This window comes from Amblyomma americanum, chromosome 6 (assembly GCF_052857255.1).
Source record: "Amblyomma americanum isolate KBUSLIRL-KWMA chromosome 6, ASM5285725v1, whole genome shotgun sequence".
In the NCBI taxonomy this organism is placed as follows: domain Eukaryota; kingdom Metazoa; phylum Arthropoda; class Arachnida; order Ixodida; family Ixodidae; genus Amblyomma; species Amblyomma americanum.
Genome location: NC_135502.1, coordinates 9,414,643 through 9,432,975, shown reverse-complemented (window position 1 = coordinate 9,432,975; position 18,333 = coordinate 9,414,643). Strand labels below are relative to the sequence as shown.

The 18,333-nt window shown below is 47.4% G+C and overlaps 1 protein-coding gene across 1 annotated transcript in view; it reads left to right on the top strand.

The window, feature by feature from the left end:
• The window catches only part of LOC144094461 (disintegrin and metalloproteinase domain-containing protein 10-like), a 28,932-nt gene extending 16,141 nt beyond the window's left edge, over positions 1–12,791 (top strand). The window contains exons 9-14 of the mRNA XM_077628393.1: positions 1,871–1,969; positions 5,954–6,141; positions 6,240–6,339; positions 7,965–8,232; positions 9,444–9,617; positions 12,446–12,791. Coding sequence (XP_077484519.1) covers positions 1,871–1,969; positions 5,954–6,141; positions 6,240–6,339; positions 7,965–8,232; positions 9,444–9,560 — 772 coding nt within the window. The 3' untranslated portion in view covers positions 9,561–9,617; positions 12,446–12,791. The remainder of the gene's footprint in view (positions 1–1,870; positions 1,970–5,953; positions 6,142–6,239; positions 6,340–7,964; positions 8,233–9,443; positions 9,618–12,445) is intronic.
• Positions 12,792–18,333: the final 5,542 nt, after the last annotated feature.

Below are 18,333 nucleotides of genomic sequence, written 5' to 3'. Positions count from 1 at the left end.
CCGTTTCTCTCTCGCTTAGAAAATGCGAGCATGCATGCATCGAGGTGGAGGCCGATCGACGTTCCCAGGTTTGCGTGTCTTTAGAATATGCTTTTCGTTGGCGTGATGCCGACTAACGGCAGATTATGCCTAGCGTGAGGCAAACAACCGAAAGTTGCGTTCGTCCAAATAAGTAACGAATCAGACATTTTTTGAACCAGTCTATTGTTTAGTTTGGCGCTGGAATTTTTTCGGTAAACGCCATAGCAGAATTTTTCAATTTATTTTTAAAGTGGAAAAAAATACAGAAATACTGAGACGTATTGGGTACAGCCATCAAGAACATGGCTGAAGCTTCCTGCACCTATTATGCTACGGTGTATTTTTAATCCTTGGTTAAAGTTAGCGGGGATACCTGGTATACCACTCTCCAAGGTGCCCGTGCATGCCAAAACACCAGCGCTGTGTTATCGGACCTAAATTTGGGGGTTGGAGGACTGTCAGGAAACTTTCTGCATTCACATCAACTGCCCGAGGCTTATAGACATGATGAAGGCGAATGCTGTAGGGCGCCGCGAACACCTGTCAATCAAAGCCAAATCAAAATCAATATTGTTTTTCAACAACTGCTATGTCGGCAGTCTCCCAGGGAAAAAGATGTGAAAACAGCCTGACGGGAGCCAGGCAGCCGCTTTCTGGGCAGCACATGGGCAGCCCTATAGTAAACCACCTGTTAGCCTCCAGAAACTGGTCATATATAAATTTGGCTTGATTTTTATGCGGAGTTTTGTAACTGGTAATATTAGAGAACCCTTAAGGTGTACGACTGATGTAATAGCAGTTCATGTGTGAAGTTCACTTCGTGCATTTACTGGCTGTCTTGGCTGCATTTAAGCATACCCGGCTGCTCAAGGTGCCTGTGTACGTACAAACATCTGCGCGAAAAAGCAACACCGGGACATTGACCCTTGGGCCCCACGATGCACCATCTTTAAAAATATCTGCGCCTAAGAGAACAGCCAAGCTCGTAGCGGCTTCCCGCCCTATACTGTGCCTCCCACTAGAGTGTTCTGGTTTGACGACGACGCAGTAGTGTCTCCGTCACATCATCACGACGAGACGTATAGGAGAGAGATTCAGCGCCTGTGACAACATCGAGTAATTCCGATGAGCTCCGCTTGCAATATGGCATGTTTACACCCGACACCATCTTAGCTCTGCGCCAACGCTTTTCTGCAGCTCAAAAGCGTTTGCACAGAGCTAAGCAGCCCTCACCCGACAGCGGCAACCGCACCCTCGCCGGACGAGAAGGTGATCTGTACTTCGCGTGCAAGAGAACGGCCGGGGTATATAGGACGCGTGTGCTACACAGCTCCACCACGGATGGCTTGGATAAAGACATTTCTTGTGTTTCACCTGCTCTTCTCGCAGTAAGTGCGGGGTTCGACCGCAGTGCCACCGGCTACCGACAGGTTTTCCAAAAGGCTCAAGCTTCCCCTGGCTTGGTGCTTTTCTCTGGCCTTGCGCCGTTAAAATCATTATCGCCATGTATTTCTGACGGATCAGGCAGGCTCAGTTATAGTCAGACGCTGCCAGAGGCGTCGCAGTTCCCTACTACGCCTCGGAACAAGAGCACGGGGCAAGCGCAAGTCTCGCGCGATTAGAAGGTTGTACAGTTCGTTCCGGCCAAACACGACAAATAAAATTTACCTAGCGTGTCGTTTAGACTGCAAAAAAAAATGACGGTGCAGAAAAAAGCAACCATTCGGCTAGCTAAGCTCGTGTATTCCATTCAGCCTTCCTGCGTAAATCAACTGCGTTAGAGCAATTTAGACCGAGTGTGGTAAGCCTAGTGCGAGCTGCCTCTAACCTTGCCTGCCCTCGTCTGCAGCCCGTCGGCCGGCCAGTGTTGCGACGAGCAGTGCGGCTTCAAGAACTCGTCTACCGCGTGCGGTGAGGAGACCGAGTGCAGGGGGCGCTCTTTCTGCGAGTATCCTTTTTCTAGCGAGAGAACAGAAAAACTACACGAATGCGTTCACGCCATAGAGCCGACAGCTGCAGCCAGGCAGTGCGGCGCGCTGTTCAACCTATAACACTTTAAATTCTCGCCAGGAGGCTGCAGTGCTTGGCTGCAGTGGCGCTTTGACGCGAATCGACTTCGGAAGTTCTCCCCGAATTAGGTCTATCAGATGTTTCACATTGAAGGCGGCCACCGATCAAACATCGAACAACACTGAAGAAATTACATGCGCGAAGGAAGCCAACAGTCATTGATACCACGGAAAGCAGCAGGCGGCAGTATTTTTAATGCAATAGCATTTATATATGTTGCCATGCTGTTTCCGGTTTTTCTGTAACGAAATTCTCCGATTGGTCGAGAGAGGTTACGTGACCTTGTCGTGTCATCACAACCTGCCCTGATGGACCATCCTTACTGGTCAAGAGAGGTCACGTGACATTGAGACGTTTCACAACCTTCCCACCGAGGCAAGTGGCAACCTGGCCACCGGATTGAGAGCAATTTGACCATCGTGGCAGATGTACCTCCAAAATTTGGAAGTTTGCTCACCCCCAAAAACTCCAAAGGACCACCGAAATTTTTCACGTAGGCCCAGCCGACAAAATGGTTTAAGGTGGATTAGTGGGTGGATTAAGGTGGATATGTAGGTTGGATTAGTATAATCCCATATGATAATTCAATGGAAGGTACTCGAACATTCTAGGAGGAGCTGACTGATGCATACCATATTAGGCCAATGGAACCACTTCCAACCTGAGTATTGACGGGAAAATCACAAAAAAACATTAGAAACTCATTGCAGACACCATAGCGGGAAACAGGCTATCGCACTTTCTCCTTTAAGAATGGGGCTAAGAAGGCCCCGCAGTTAACCGTTGCGTGTTCGCCGGAAACTTGCTTTGTGGACGGCATGCCCACCTGAAACCGTGGCCAACCTGTAGCTGTATAACATACTAATTTTTAAAAATAGGCGTTCTGAAGTAAAGAGAAGCTTTTTGCGGCATAGTAATACCTGTGCTGCCGGACGTCAAAAAACAGGTGAAAAATGTTAACTAGTGAAGTGATTAATAAATTCTAATAGGTAACTTTTTTACTATTACCGACAGGCACCTGATTGCACTTAGAGATTTGTGGCCGGCCGTCAGTAATAGCCATATCAGTTTATAGAATCTCGAAAACGCGATCGCCCTCAGCGCTGTGGCTCGAAAAAATATGGCTATTTCGACTACTTATGTGCACTGGACTGGATGCTTTGCCAGCAAGCTTTTCGAACGCGCATGTATTTTGGCACTACGTAGCCAAATTTTGTCGAGCCGCAGTGACAAGGGTAATCGCGTTTTCGAAATTCTAAAAACTGATATGGCTATTACTAACGGCCGGCTACACATCTGATTGCAATCAGGAGCCTATAGGCGTAATTAAAACCTTAACTATAAGAATTTAGTTAATCCCTTTACTAGTCAACATGATTCGCCTGTTCTTTGACGTCCGGCAAAATTGGTACTATACTACATCGCAACAAACTTCTGTTCACCTCAAAAACACTATTTTTTTTAAAAAATAGTGATTACCTTCCCTGAAGCACCTTGTATACGGTATATATTCCCAACCATTAATGAATTGGGCGCGAGAGGTTGCTCGGAAAGAGCAACCTGGGTCGCACAAGCTCCACCGATGGCAGCATCTGCTATCGCAGGGCAGTAGCGCAGCGCCTGTACGCTGAATGCACTACTGCTCTAGGAGAGGATCTGTGAATTTAAAGTGAAAATGACCCATTCCGCGTATGTTGGCATTAACCGACTAACCCAGTAACCGGTATCTTATTTCTTGTATTGAAATCTGCCGGCATTGCACTTTGCATCATGTACCTTGTTATTGTTGTCTGTGTTGTTTGGCAATATAATTTGTGTACATTGACCTTTTTTTAGCTTATGTTTCGCATTTCACTGATTTAGTTCTGTATTGAAATTTATTCTAATGGAACATCCCACCTGCGGTCTTGTACCAATGGGCATCTTGCTGTATATTCTTGTGACTTATTTTGGAATCTCAAAAAAATTTCAACGCTATCGCGTCATATGCTTAAGGCGGAGATTAATTGTCCCCTCTATTAATTTTTTTTGGGGGGTGGGGGGGCGCTAGAGCTTGATCAATATTTTTCTGAAAGGTAACTGACTGCAGAGAAGAAAGGACAACCACAAAGCCGCCCGTGCGATCGTGGGCTCGGGTCCGATCAGCGGCGTGTGGTTCATGCGGTTGTCTTTTTCTACTTTCTAGTCAGTGATGTTGCAGGTAGAAAATTACACCCCCAATTTCCCGTTTAGTAATTACAAGAATAATTTCCTAATGCTCTCCTAGGTTTCAATGACTGCAGTCACAAGATTGCCTCATATGCACGACGCAATTAACGAGCCCTCTGTTTTTTTTTTACCTTTGTCCGCTCAGAAATGACGGACTGCTCAACTAGGGCCGCTTGATGTAAGCTGACGATGTAAAGTGGGCACTCGAACTACCAAGGACACCATTTCGATCCGCAGTTTACAGTGTTGCTCTGGCTGCTTATCGTTCATTTGCTGCGGACGACACCTTGCAGGCTGATCTCTGCGTTGCCTTCACAGATGTTGGGTGGTTCTAGATAACGCCAACCAAAAGGTGATTGGCCGACCTTTTGTTATGTCATTGCCTGATGTCTTGAGGCCGAAAGCAAGCCCTGTAGCAACACGTTCGCTCGGTGTAGCCGGCCTTGAAGTCTTAGGGGAGGCATTCATACTCCCCGTTCCATGTATCAATGCAGCATGCATGCAGTGTCTCATCTCCCTTCGAAACCAACGCAGAGGCGGGCACAGAAGGGACAGCCCTGAGAGGAGCTAGTTTGTTGCGGTCAGAGCATGGTGCTGAGGGGCAGCGTTCGCGTGCGCTAAAAGAACCGGAAGTCCCGAGCGTCGCTATATAAGGTCGGTGCTGTGTCCGCAGAAAGAGACCTTCCCTGCCTGTCCTTGAAAGTGCGCTGTCCTCCGTCTTGCACGGCGGCTTCATATGTGTGACGCGGTCCTACCGGCATTGTTTCAGGAGCTGCTTCAAATTATTGCGTCTAGATTTAGGAATTGCTTGGACTATTTTCGCCATTTAGCTACCTCTTTACTGTCCCAGTGTTGCCCGCATTCTACAGTAGTCTCACACAACGAGTTTCCTCAGAGCTGCACGATGTGCCGAACCTTGCGCAAGGCACTCATTGGAGGGCTGACGCTGCTACAGTGTCAAAATTATGCAAGATGTTTTTGACTAATCTAAACGTTGGTACACAGAAGAGTATGTGGACAAAGTGCGAAAAATATCAAAAATATTTTTTTCTATTGTCAGAAGTTGTTGTTCTGTGTTATTTCGAATTTTGTGCGACGATATGTCGTCATTCGTTAACCCTATAAACATGAGCGTCTCTACATCAATGGACATGTTTCTGTAAACACAATGTACAGTTATGAAAGTTCTGGCACGCTTCTTGAGATGCAGACCTTCAAAGCAGACAAACTCTAATTGGGCCAAATTTGATAAATTTTAGTAAAAAGACTGAGCTCTTGAAACAAAGATAACAAGGAACAGACTAAAACATCCTTAGTTTTCACTGTAAAATTTTTTAGCTATTTATTGATATTATAGGTTAATTTAGTCATACCCATAAATTTTCCAGAACAACAAAGCGCGCTAGCGTGGCACTCCACCTCTACGTACGTGATCAAAAAGTTTTCTGTGCTTTGGGAAAGCTTTAGGAAGAAGCCAATCGCAGAACTTTATTACTATTCATCAGGCAACGACATATAAAAATATCGAGCAAATTTAAGAGATCGGCCAGCGATCCTCCGGTTGACTTGATCTGGAACCACCCTGTTGTGTCTCGCCTGAGTGTTACTGAAACGAACGCGTCGATAATGTGGTCGTCCTTGACGGGGAGCGCAGCGGAGGCCACGCGCAATGCGCACCGGGCCCAGCCAGGGCCGACATGACACCGTGCGCCAATGGCAGCCGCGTCTGCGTCCAGGGAGAGTGCTCACACTCGGTGTGCCTCAAGTACGGGCTGCGCGAGTGCGCGCTGACCGGCGCCCACTTCACCCCCCAGCAGCTCTGCCTGATCGCCTGCCAGGAAGGTATACGCCACGAAGCGCGCACCGATGCGGTAGCTGCCACTAGCTCCGGGGTTTGCTTCTTCTATCACTTGTGTTCACTGCACTGACAACCCGCGCAGGAGTCAAGGACAGTGATCACAAAATGCGACCGCTGGCTATTCCTTTTTTCTTTATTCGGGGCTCGTACTCTGTTAGTATCCGTTCAGCAGTCATGCCGAAGTGCGTGCGGCCTAAAAGGCACGTTTTCTAAACGCCAAACGCCGCCACCATCGTCTTGGATAATGGAAGTTGCACAGGAGCTCCCATCGTCTTTAAATTAAGCACCTGACGCCTTTTCCCGCTTCGGAACGCTTTAATATAAATCGCAGTTTTTTGTAACACAAGTTTTCTGATACTCGATCACTTTTGCACTTGAATTACTGATGAAATAGCAAGTGCACTTCCAGCCTTGGCCACGTAACAGGGAAAAAAACTGGCAGTGACTTAACTTGCTTAGCCCTGGAATTCAGCGAAAAGCAAGCACGCTTGCAAAGCGTCTGAGGCTCGTCCATGGCAGCTCCGCTACACGCTCGCGACAGCCGTTCATTATATGTCCACACGACCACGTTGCTATGACGTGTATCGCATGGTCTTACGACATCCACGTCGGATCTCATCACGTGGCTTCACATCACCCCATCGAATGTTCTTAAGGTCAAAGGTCACCCAAGATCAACTAAAGGTCGCGGGTCAAGATCAGGGGTCAAGGATTCGACAGCATAACTGTACCTAAGGTCTAAGGCGCCCGTGTGCTGTGCGATGTAAGTGCACGTTAAAGATTCTTAGGTGGTCGAAATTATTCCGGAGCCCTCCGCTACGGCACCTCTTTCTTCCTTTCTTCTTTCACTCCCTCCTTTATCCCTTCCCTTACGGCGCGGTTCAGGTGTCCAACGATATATGAGACATACTGCGCCATTTAATTTTCCCCAAAACCTATTATTATTATTATTATTATTATTATTATTATTATTATTATTATTATTATTATTAATTGCTCTAATCTCTCGCCGAAGTGGACATTTCCGTTTAGTGGATACTAAAAACAATATACTCACAGGCGGGAACATACCGGTTTCTGTCAACATCATACAAGGTTTCAGGGCCATAAAAAGATAAAAGTATAGAGGAATTCTGCTTCAAAAAGTATGTGACGGCCTTTTTTGTCTATTCGTAGCGAATTGTCTCCTTAAAAGAGCCTAGAAATGACAGGACGCATCAAGAAATTGTTACCCAAATGAAGTATCTATTTTTTGTCTAACTTTTACAATTATTTCATCGCGTACGTTGCCCCTCCCATATGCAACACTTCCGCGAATATACAAGAAGTTGCTGTCTTTGCTTGTATACACTGCGAATACATTCGTTCAACACCAAAGCGACTATTGTAAACACATAGCAGCCATGGAGACGGAGCTCGTTTTACGTGGGTAGCACTTCATCATCAGATGTTGTCGGTGAGTCATGTAAGCACATATTCTGGCCTTTAAAATACATTAGCTTCTTTTCGACCTTATATATTCAGATTAAGCCACTCCATGATAAGCGTTAAAACAATCAACAAATAACCGAATCACTGCCCTAAAAAGAATGCAAGGCATCAGCTAGTCTTCGTGCGGTTCCTTAAGCTTTGTGCAGAGGCGAAGTACACTTTCTTGAACGTACATTTTGGTGTGGAAATTCCGTTTGGACAGATTTTTCATAAATCTCTCGGAGCAAGAAGCGGGCGAAACATCGTTTTACCCGAAAACGAAGGAGAACTACAACCACGACATGCCACCGGACTAACCTGTCTGACTGCGCCTCAGCTGCCGAAGTGAAACGCTGCAGCACAGCCCGGTCTGTTTCGACGCAGAGTCCGGCTCGTGCAAGCCCGGCTGCGAGCTGTCCTCGCCCACGGCGCGTGCAGCGTTGTGCGGCCTGCAGCTTCCCCCGGGCTCGCCCTGCAACGACCTGGCCGGCTACTGCGACGTCTTCCTGCGTTGCCGAGCCGTTGATGACGAAGGCCCCCTGACGCAGCTGAAGCGGCTCTTCTTCGGGGTGCGCTCCATGAACGCCGTCAGGAGCTTCATTGTGGTACGAACCCTTCGCGTGTTCTCCAAATAGAGAGAGGCCCGCGTGGCACCGCCGAAGATCTATCTGCCTGACAATTCCACGTGCGCTCATTGGTTGCGCAGCATTGGAAATCTAGTTGCGGCCACTATAACCATACGCAAGACCACAATGGAAGTATTCGGAAGATTATCAGTTTTTTTTTTCCTGTAAAAACTGAGAATGATTCGGGGCTTCGTAACTGGAGCTGACGACCTGCTATCTGCGTAATGTGGTCGCGCTGAAAGCTGATATGGACGATTAAAACGGCAGTTGCAACTGGTCAGAGGTAACCGACGCCATGCACATTCTGCGATTAGCCATGACCCCTGACAGCAGTGGTTTCTTGAGCGCCTGTTCTTGCCTGCCACGGGGTTATCTCCGCAAAACAAAGAATGCACCTATTTTTTTTTTTCACTTTCATGACCTTATTTTTCTGTTCAGAACGATACCAGCTAGTTGCGCATGATACGACCATCGTCAGGATTGCCGAGGTAATTATATCATATTTTTTCTTTGTTAGATCTCAACTGCGTTGCCTTTAAAGCGCTCGTCACGAGAGCTAGCACTTCGGCCATGACTTTAAACGCATGCTGGACATTTCCCGTGGCGCACCACTACGGGATCCGATGTAAATGGTCGAGGTCAAACGCCCAACAGCAAACAAATGCCGAAGTTCTGATGTCACGGGCGATAAGCCATGCACTTCTCGCAGTGGGCTCAAATGCTGGCAAGTTTTGAGCCCGAAAATATCGAAGAGTGACGGCAAACTGAAGGGCCCTGCAGGAAAATTGCATTCGCATTGGTGCTATGAGAACCTGAGTGGCGCGGTCCCATCTGACGTTCGTTCCGCCTTATTGTAGACATATTCCGCTATATACAACAGAGGCAAGTACCAGACTCAAGCGCGATACCGACCGAAGTAAATCGCCGAACGGTATATCTATGTGTAGATTACGAACGCGCACGAGTCTGCGGCATAGCCGGCAGTACACAACGCTTTCTGAGAAGCGACAGTCCCCATGCCACCTCAAGGATTTCTGCTCACGACCAAGTGGCAACGTTCCGGAGATCTGCTGGATTCCCGTGTTCTCTATAGATCACCGTTAACCCGCGTGTGCTTCACTGAGCGAGCGCTCTGCCCATGAGCGTAAATGTGGCTGGTGCATCGAAACAACCCACTTACACGCGTGCAGTCGAACCCTCCGCGGGCAGTGCTGGTGTTGACGCTCTCGTGCTGGCTGCTGGCTCTAGCCTTCCGATGCTGCGCGGCCGTAACGCCCACCAGCAACCCGCACAAGCAGAGCGGCTAGCATCTGCCAAGACTGCCCACCGCCCCCCGACGCTAGCGGAAGCACAGCCGGCTGCGGGTAAGCGCAGAGGCCATCGGGCGTAGAATTAAGTTTACGCTCGTGTAAAAACTTGACGAAACGAAATGCGAAATGAGCAGCTTGCTCAGTGTTGCCAGCTTCGGAAGCTGTCGTTGTGTGCGCTAGCCCCATCTTTCGTCGCTATCCATCGACCATGCATTCCTGTCTCGACGCCCTTACCCCCTAACTAAAAATGGGTAAATTGAGACTAACTGCTCCACTTAGTCCTCGCGAAGATGGACTAGTCTGTGGGGAGAGACTCAACTGTCAGACCATGTCTCTGCAGTAACCGCTCAAAGGGAGTAATGGTTACTCTTTGAGGGATGATTGCGGCGACGCAGTGGCTTGTACCTACTACCAAGGCTGCCCGTCGCGCAACAGAATGACACTACGCGGACTATTCGCAGTATAGTAGCTTCAGCCACCAATTCGCTGTCAGCAGCAGAACACCTACAGTGGCCAGGCAGCTTCAAACGTCAGTTTATACTTTATTTGTGGCGTTGCTTTCACCTGCCCCCACATTTCCAGCGAAAATAATTATATAGCCTAATTATTCGTGTTGTTTTCGTAAAGGGGCGGGGTGTCACTAAAGCTAGAAAACCTTTTTTTGGCCTCCACGCTGCAGAAGCGTGCGTTTTGCGACAGCGGGGCCGAATTCATGGCGCCTTCTCGTTAGCTGTAACCAATTTCAGCTGGTAAGGCGTTTCGTTGTATGTCAGACGTATAGTGCCATTGAAAAAAAAATTGCAAATTGGTTTTTGAAGAAAGGATAATAATAATAATAATAATAAAAATAATAAAAATAATAATAATAATTGGTTTCGGGGGTTTCGAGGAAAGGAAACGGCGCAATATCTGTCTTACATATCGGCGGACACCTGAACCGCGCCGTAATGGAAGGGATGAAGGAGGGACTGAGAGAAGAAAGGAAGAGGTGCCGTAGTGGAGGGCTCCGGAATTATTTCGACCACCTGGGGATCTTTACCGTGCACTGACATCGCACAACACACGGGCGCCTTAACGTTTCGCCTCCATCGAAACGTTGCCGCCGCGGTCGGGTTCGAACTCGGGAACTCCGGATCAGTAGCCGAACAACCTCAGCACTGAGCCACCGTGGTGGGTTAGTGCTATTGCCCCAACACATATCCCTCATTCGTAATAACCAAGCATTCGTTATAACTGCGGCCGCTATAGATTCGACTGTACTGTAAATGACTTCATTTTCGCGGCGACCTAATTTTAGCGTTTTCGCAAACCAGACCCAGGCAAAATTGGTACCGCCGGAGGCTCCAAGACTTTTGAGTGAGGGGGGAAGATCTCGAGACTTTATTTTATTCATTGAATGTTTTGGTTTGTGTCTTTTTTTCCCTATTCGGCAATGTCCAAAAGTACATTTGCTTTACTCACATACAGCTTAAAACTAAATTCGCAGCTGTATAAGGATGTACACGCGAGGAGTGATCGACTGCATTAAAACCTTTTGCGCACAGTCTTTTAATTCTGTTAATCATGCTCATGAAGAGAGGTCAATAAATCAGTAACTTCTGTTGGGACATGATTACTTTACTAAAATGAAAAGCTTCATATGAAGACAACCAGCTCAGCCATCCTGTGCTTTACATTAATGACGTTAATGATGCACTAGAATTGAAGCGTTTTTCAGAAATTAGGTCTGAGCACAAACAGTTCGCGACTGGGAGGAGGAGGCGGAAGGCGACCGCCTCCAGTGCCGCCGCTGCTCCGGAGTTTCTGGGTCCCGCGAATAACCTGGGCTATTGCAGCGATAAGGCCTCTATCCACTTCTGCTTCGCGAAATTTAGTGCTCGCGAAATATTGTGATTTGGTGACTTTGCCAACTTTGTCCCAGTTCGCGAACTATACTGAGCTTGCGAAGAATTGGTCATTCGCAGTATGTTTTGAAGGTTGAGCCCGACGAGTCACACGTTTCTAGGCTCTTCAGGATCGTATTTTATGCGTACTTTCGCCTCAAGATAATTACGTGTTCCCGTCGGGTTCCATTCAGCAATGCGATGGCGATAGCTAAAATATTCACGGATGCCTTTGTAGTAAGAAGCGCCAACAATACGGCGGTTCTCGTGGACACGATCAACACGCAAAACGACCTTACAGTCCCATTCAAATTTGTTCTCATTGTGCAGCACCCCATCCGAGCTAAAAAAGACTAATTCGAATTGGCGAAAGCAGAATTGGAGGCAGTCGGACTCAGTTCGCTCCGATGGTAGTTTGGCTGGTTCCCGATGGTCTTTTTTGACTGGGAATGACGATCAAGCTTCACTTCGCTTATGGTCTCCATCGTCATGTCTAGAACACCGCGTGTTTTAACGCGATAGCGTTAAGGAGCTCGTGTCGCAGAAAAGCCGGTGTCGTCGGCGACGTTGGCCGTGAGCGAAAAATTGCGCATCTCGGTGGACACCTGAACAGCGCCGTAAGGGGATTTTCCTTCCCTTAAGGCGCGGTACGGGTATCCAGCGAGAATTGTGAGACAGGCGTCATTTCCTTTCCTTGAAACAAATTTTCATTTCATTTTTCTTCCCTTACGGCCCGGTTCGGGTGTCCACCGAGATATGTGAGACAGGCGTCCTTTCCTTAAATTGTCCAACGGGCCACGCATCGCGCCGAACGGGCGATGGCGTTCCGTGCACCCCTTGGCAACGCCTCAACACGCTGTCGCGTCTCACTCTTAAGGACGAAGCTTAAGCGTCCTCCAATTTTTTTTATGATTGCATTGTCATATGTTTAAGGTGAGAGAGCTTTGCAACAGTTTATTCGAGCGACGCCCTTTCATTTTGCCTTCCAACTTTTTCCAGTTTTCGATGCCTTTCAGCAGACCCCTACGCTTCGTCGGCTGCTCAAGGAACGCCCATAACCGTAAAGAACGCCGGGAAGTGGCTGTTCAGGAGCCGGTGCCCATCATCTGGAAGCCAATGCTGTGCTACAGCCGAATAGCGACGCACTGTTACATATATACTAATATAATGGCATCTCAAGGTATATCGCGGCGCATTTACTGCAATGGCTGCACGGTTTGCCATTGCAGGCTTATTTCTTTATTCGTGTTATTGAGGCTCCCCAATTGCACTTTCTCATTGTTGTCGATCGATTGCCTGACCTATAGCGGAAACAGGCAACCTCAAATTCCAATAGTATGTAGCCCTAAACGTAGAGCAAAAAAGCCATGGGTCACCGAAGAGTTACTGCGCAAAATAAAGCAAAAACAGAGGCTGTACGGGCAATTTCTGAAGTCTAGGGATCTCACAAAACTGAAACAGTATAAAAAATTCCGCAACCTCCTCAACAAGGAGCTACGCAACGAAAAGCTTGCATACTTTACTAAAAAGTTTTCTAGATCGCCCAGCGAAACTTTTAAACTGTGGGATCATCTGAATAAAATTTTGAATTTTAATACAAAGACTGCAATTGATAGTATCATAAGGGATGGTAAACTTATTAAGGGCGAAGAGCTTTCAAATGAACTAAAGTTTTTTTTGTTAATTTCACAAAGGACCTTTGCGGTACTTTTACTGGTGCCACAGGGTATGATTATCAAACGCCAAGTGTTCCTGAGTCGATGTTTTTTGAGCCTGTAACAGAGCACGAAATAATAACGGTATTCACAAACCTAAGAACTAGTAAAGCAGAGAACAAAGACGGCTTTCAAATCAGGCCTTTCAAGTATGTGATTAACTTACTTGCACCGGTACTGGTAGGCATTTACAATCTTGCTCTTTCCACGGGAACTTTTCCAGACCAAATGAAAATCGCTAAGGTTGTGGCTATATATAAGGGTGGTGCGAAAACAGAACTGTCCAATTATAGACCCATTTCAGTTCTTCCTGTACTATCCAAGGGCCTAGAAAAAATTATTTATACCAGAATAACCAAATTTTTAGGAAAACACTCCGTGCTTTCTGACTGTCAATATGGATTCAGGCAAGGAAGGTCAACAGAGATCGCGCTTAATAAACAAAAGGAACTGATCATAGATTCTTTTGAGGACCGAAAAATCGTTCTTGGAATTCATATTGATTTTACAAAGGCGTTTGACTTAGTCCACCATCGTCTACTACTGCATAAGCTACTCCATTATGGAATCAGAGGAATAGGTTTATCCTTAATGGAATCCTACCTAGAAAACCGCATGCAAATGGTTGTCAATGACCGCACATCATCAACATTAAAACCTATTTTTTCTGGAGTACCACAGGGCAGCATTTTAGGCCCCATACTCTTCAATATCTATATTAATGATATATTTTACATGCCCTTACCTGTGACTTTAATAGCTTACGCCGATGATATCACAATGGTTTTGCCCGGTGATAATGAAAGAAATCTATTACTGTATGGAAACCAATTTTTAGAATATTTGTGCGAATGGTCGAGAAAGAATTGCTTAAGAGTAAATGCTAAGAAAACTAATGCCATTATCTTCCGTCCAAAGAACAAGCCTATCTCAATGAGTTTTGACCTCATGCTGGGTGACACTAGAATTGAAATTGTAGACACTATAAAATGCCTTGGTGTGGTGCTCACGGGAACCCTGAGTTGGGACAAACATATATAAACATTATCCGCAAGAAAATGAACCGAGTCAATGGTGCCCTGTGTCGACATAAATACACACTTCCAACAAAGATAAAGATTCTTATATATAATGCGTACTTACTTCCAATCATTACCTACTGTATAAGTGTCTGGGGTACCACAACGAAACATAACAAACGCAAGATCTTAGTTGCACAGAAGTGTGCTGTCAGATTGATTGAAAATGTACCATGGCATTCCCATGCGTTTCCTTACTTTAAACAATATGGTATTTTGTCTGTTGATATATTGCACCCGTTCATATTGTTATGTGCATACAAAAATGCAGTTAAAACAATCGACTGTTCCTTGCAGCCTTTAATCTACATCAATACACACCAGTGTACAATACCCGATGTCTTTTACCTTGGCTTCTACCATTTTGCCGTACTTTATACCGTAAACAGTCCTTATCCTATAACCTAGGAAATTACCTCAACACATTGGCAGAGAATAATGTTTGTATAGAAGACATCTCAAAGAAACAGTTATTATCTGTCATGTGCATTTTCGAATCTATTGTGGCATCAATGTAAATAGGTTTGGTGTATTATATTGTCTATTGTTCCTATTGTTTATGTGCATCTCTGTTGTGTACGCGGTCAGGGTTACACTATTGTTGTCCTTTTTCTTTGTTTTGATGGGGATATTCAGCTCAACTTCAGCCTGATGTTCGCGAAACACACTGCTGTCGTTGTATTCATGGGGCACTGGGTGCTACTTCAAGCTGCATTATGCAGCTTTTTGCCCAGTGTCCCCTTTTTCCACTGTAATGTGTGTGGAGAAATAAATTTTCAATTCAATAATAACAATATTAATATAATAATGTTTCGTACAGTCACATTGCTGTAAGAACAAGCAAAAGCGCTTTTGTCTATTTCTTGCATGCCAGAAAGAGGGAAAAATAGCACCTTGATGGCGGCAGAGCACATCTTAACGTTTTACTTCTTTCCATCAATGCAACATTTTGAAAACGGCGCCAAATGCCAAAAAATAAAAACAATGATGTTTTTCCTATTTTTTAGAGTTGGGAGCCGGGCTTGAAGCTGCGGGCCTGGGCTCCAGTATGAGGCCCGTGCAGTGCTCTTAGTCACGTTGATTACCGCGGAAAGCCTCCCATATAAAGAGCTTTCGCTCTAAAAATACAGCCGCTTACTATCAGGCTGCGACGAGTGATCAGTGCTAATTGGTTTGAAATCTGACTAACACGATGATGACGCCACGCATGACTGCAACTGTCAGTAAAAAGTCACTGATCAAACACAAATAGCCGCAGTAGCCTGTGATCGGTTACTTTAGTTTGAATTTGGTTGGCCAAGTTTGAGAGCGCTAGCTCATAATGGCAAGCTCCCATGCTTCCACAGCGCCCACGTTTGCGTTTGCACCAGCGCACCCGCGACTGCACGACCACCATCACAAGCGCGAGGCAGAAGGAAAGACAGAGTTTTGCTCTGACCAGTTTTTTTCGCGCCGACGTCGAGGCACCCTAGTCGAAGCGGAGTCGCCGCCGAGACGCCACTGCGCCTTCCAGAAATGCATGCAAATGCAAAAGCAAATCGCAGAGAAGAGAAAACGGAGTTGTGGGAGCCTGAACAGAGTGGAAAGAAAAATCTATGAGGAAGCTGCAGTCCTTTAGCCGAAGGGATTGAATACCCCCACGTCGGGTACGGAGCGTTGGAATCGGCCGATACCAGCGTGTGTACCCCCTTAGTCCTAGCCGCTCGCGCCACTTTTGGTGCTGTTCGGAATATTGTCAAAATGTACTTGCCTGCCCAGAGGTCTAATATAAATATTCAGAATACGAAGTGGTTTTGGACAGGCGGTCTGACGAGGGATTGCTTCGGTAGAGTGTATAGAAATATGTTTTACTAGTACACTCTAGCTTCGGTATGTCAAGCAAGACGTGAGGAACGGCTTGGTCGTCAAGGGTTTGTGTAAAAGTAACCGTAGCTTTTTTTCCTTTAACCAGAGTCGCTGCTAGATGCGTTCGATCGTTTGTCCGAGTTGCAGTGTGTTGTGTAATCAGAAATTGGTGTAACGCGAAGTTCCTGCAGAAGGCTCACGTCGGGCGAAGGAGCCGGAACGACGACGAAGCACCCGTTGGCACGTGCATGAGGTGCGCTCAGGCGAGGCAACAACAACCACCTGTCTCGGCGATTAAAACATACCTTTCTTGGGTCCTCCCCTACACCTGACTGCACGGCTCGTTGGGTCTTGACAGTGGTGGACGTGCGGTCAATGCTGTCTTCTCTTGCGGACGACTCGGACGCGCCGGCCGCTCGCGAAATCCCTGTTCATCATGCAAGCCGGAGGCCCCGCGGCTTGTCCCCCGAGGTATTCCCTCTTGACGGAGCCCTACTGGCTTCCACTCCTCATCGCACCGGCACCGCCCGCCCTGACCGCAACTGCCCCTTCCGCCGCTCTCTCCTATCTCACCTTTCAGACCCTTGGACCCCTAAGCCCTGTCACGGCGATCAGTGCTCGGAATCTTCGGTCTAGCTGGCTCACTTCGAGCGGGATGCGACGTTCAACAGCCGAGACGATGCTGCGAAAATGCGAAACGTGTACTTTAGCCATGAAGACGCTGCCGGGACGTGGTTCGAGAATCGCGAGTTACACAGTCCACACGGCCGGCCTTCCGACGTCAGCTCCTGAGCATACGTCAACAATGACTGTCGGGGGAGCGCGGAGCGTGCCTTGACCTTTCGCATCCAACTTCGGAAACGAGGGTGTGGCAATGTTGTTGAGGATGTGAATGTGCCATCGCGGAGACCCGGCTATATGAGTGAAGGAGCCGCGGCACCTGCTGGGCAGCGTATAGGACCAGCTCTTTTCCGGCCTCGTACGGAATCCTCCCAACACCGTCGCGGAGTTCTGACCGACGCTGTACTTGTGGAGAAAATGCTGCAGTAGCGGTCCAGCCAGAATGGCTGGCAAATGCATCCAGTGTCCATGCAGACCACGCTGGTCCGGGTCGACTACAACTCCAGGACAAATTCCGAGCTCCCTTCTCGAAATCATCCACTCCATGGTCTACGAGGAGTTCCAGAAACTTCACAAAACGTTTGCCGCTGGCGTTGATTCCCCGACTAGCGTAATCTGCGAGGAAGTCCAGCACGCACTCAGGCCATCGGTCGCTGTGATCGTTTCACCGTCGCAATGGCCGCAGAGCACGTCCAATCTGCGCGCTGGTCGAGAAGAGACTCGGACAGAAAAGGCAAACCGAAACTATGCTGCCACACAATTTTTTGGCGCCGCGGCCCTCCAAATGTCGTCACGCCTGCAGTTTCCTCACGTAAGAGGTGTGCAGGGACCTCTCTGACGTGATATCTGACATGATCCGGGATATTAGCAAGATAGCTCGCTATGTAGTTATACAGCGACATGGCCTCCAGTCAGGAGCCCATCATAATTAACCGGTGCGGGCCCAGCAACGTCCGAATTAACGTGCGTCGGAGGCCATAGGCGTACGGTACATGGGTGTTGGCCGAGACCATGTCATGTCAACACCCCGGATTATCCGGATTTCGGAATTAACAGGGTTGGATTAAAGAGGTTGCGCTGAAATTGAAAAGCATGTGCATTAACGCTGATGTTGCATCATCACCTTCATCATCATCAGCCTGACTGCGCCCACGGCAGGGCAAAGGCCTCTTGCATGTCTCTCCATTTAACCCTGTCCTTTGCTAGCTGCGCCCACCCTATGCATGCAATCTTCTTAATCTCATCCTCCCACCTAACCTTCTGTTGGCTCCTGCTACGCTTGCCGTCTCTTGGAATCCACTCCATTTACCCTTAAGGACAAGAGGTTATCTTGCCTTCACATTACATGCCCTGCCCAAGCCCATTTCTGCCTCTCGATTTCGACTAGGATGTCATTAATCTGTGTTTGTTCTTTCACTCTCTGCCTACTTCCGGTCTCTTAACATTACACCTATCACTTTTCTTTCCATGGCTCGCTGTGTTGACTTTAACTTAAGCTGAAACCTTTTCGTTAGCCTCCCCGTTTATACCCCATAGGTGGGTACCGGCAAGATACAGCTGTTGCACACTTTTCCCTTGAGGGATATTGGTAAACTGCCATTCATGATCTGAGAGAACCTGCCATATG